This window comes from Calidris pugnax, unplaced genomic scaffold, assembly GCF_001431845.1.
Source record: "Calidris pugnax isolate Ruff unplaced genomic scaffold, ASM143184v1 scaffold138, whole genome shotgun sequence".
NCBI lineage: Eukaryota > Metazoa > Chordata > Aves > Charadriiformes > Scolopacidae > Calidris > Calidris pugnax.
Window position 1 is genome coordinate 1,259,287 of NW_015090858.1, and position 588 is coordinate 1,259,874.

The 588-nt window shown below is 66.8% G+C and overlaps 1 protein-coding gene across 1 annotated transcript; it reads left to right on the plus strand.

The window, feature by feature from the left end:
* Positions 1-2: 2 nt before the first annotated feature.
* Positions 3-582, plus strand: CLDN5 (claudin 5). The gene has a single exon (XM_014943988.1). It carries the CDS (start codon positions 3-5, stop codon positions 567-569), a length of 567 nt encoding a protein of 188 aa, XP_014799474.1. The 3' UTR covers positions 570-582.
* The last annotated feature ends 6 nt before the right edge of the window (positions 583-588 follow it).

Here is a 588-nt window from a genome sequence, read left to right on the forward strand (position 1 = left end):
CCATGTGGCAAGTGTCGGCTTTCATCGACGTGAACATCGTGGTGGCGCAGACCATCTGGGAAGGGCTGTGGATGAACTGCGTGGTGCAGAGCACAGGGCAGATGCAGTGCAAGGTGTACGACTCCATCCTGGCGCTGCCGGCCGAGGTGCAGGCGGGACGGGCGCTGACCGTCATCGTGGCCCTGCTGGGGCTGGTGGCCCTGATGGTGACCGTGGTGGGCGCCCAGTGCACCAACTGCATCCGACCCGGCAAGGTCAAGTCCCGCATCGTCATCGCCGGGGGGGCCATCTACATCCTCTGCGGGGTCCTGGTCCTCGTCCCGCTCTGCTGGTTCGCCAACATCGTCATCAGCGACTTCTACGACCCCACCGTGCCGTCCTCCAAGAAGCGGGAGATGGGGGCCGCGCTCTACATCGGCTGGGCGGCCACGGCGCTGCTGCTCTTCGGGGGCTGCCTCATCTGCTGCTGCTCCTGCTCCCAGCGCGACGAGACCTCCTTCCCCGTCAAGTACTCGGCGCCGCGGCGGCCCACCTCCAACGGCGAGTACGACAAGAAGAACTACGTCTGAGCGGGGCGGCCCCGCTCCC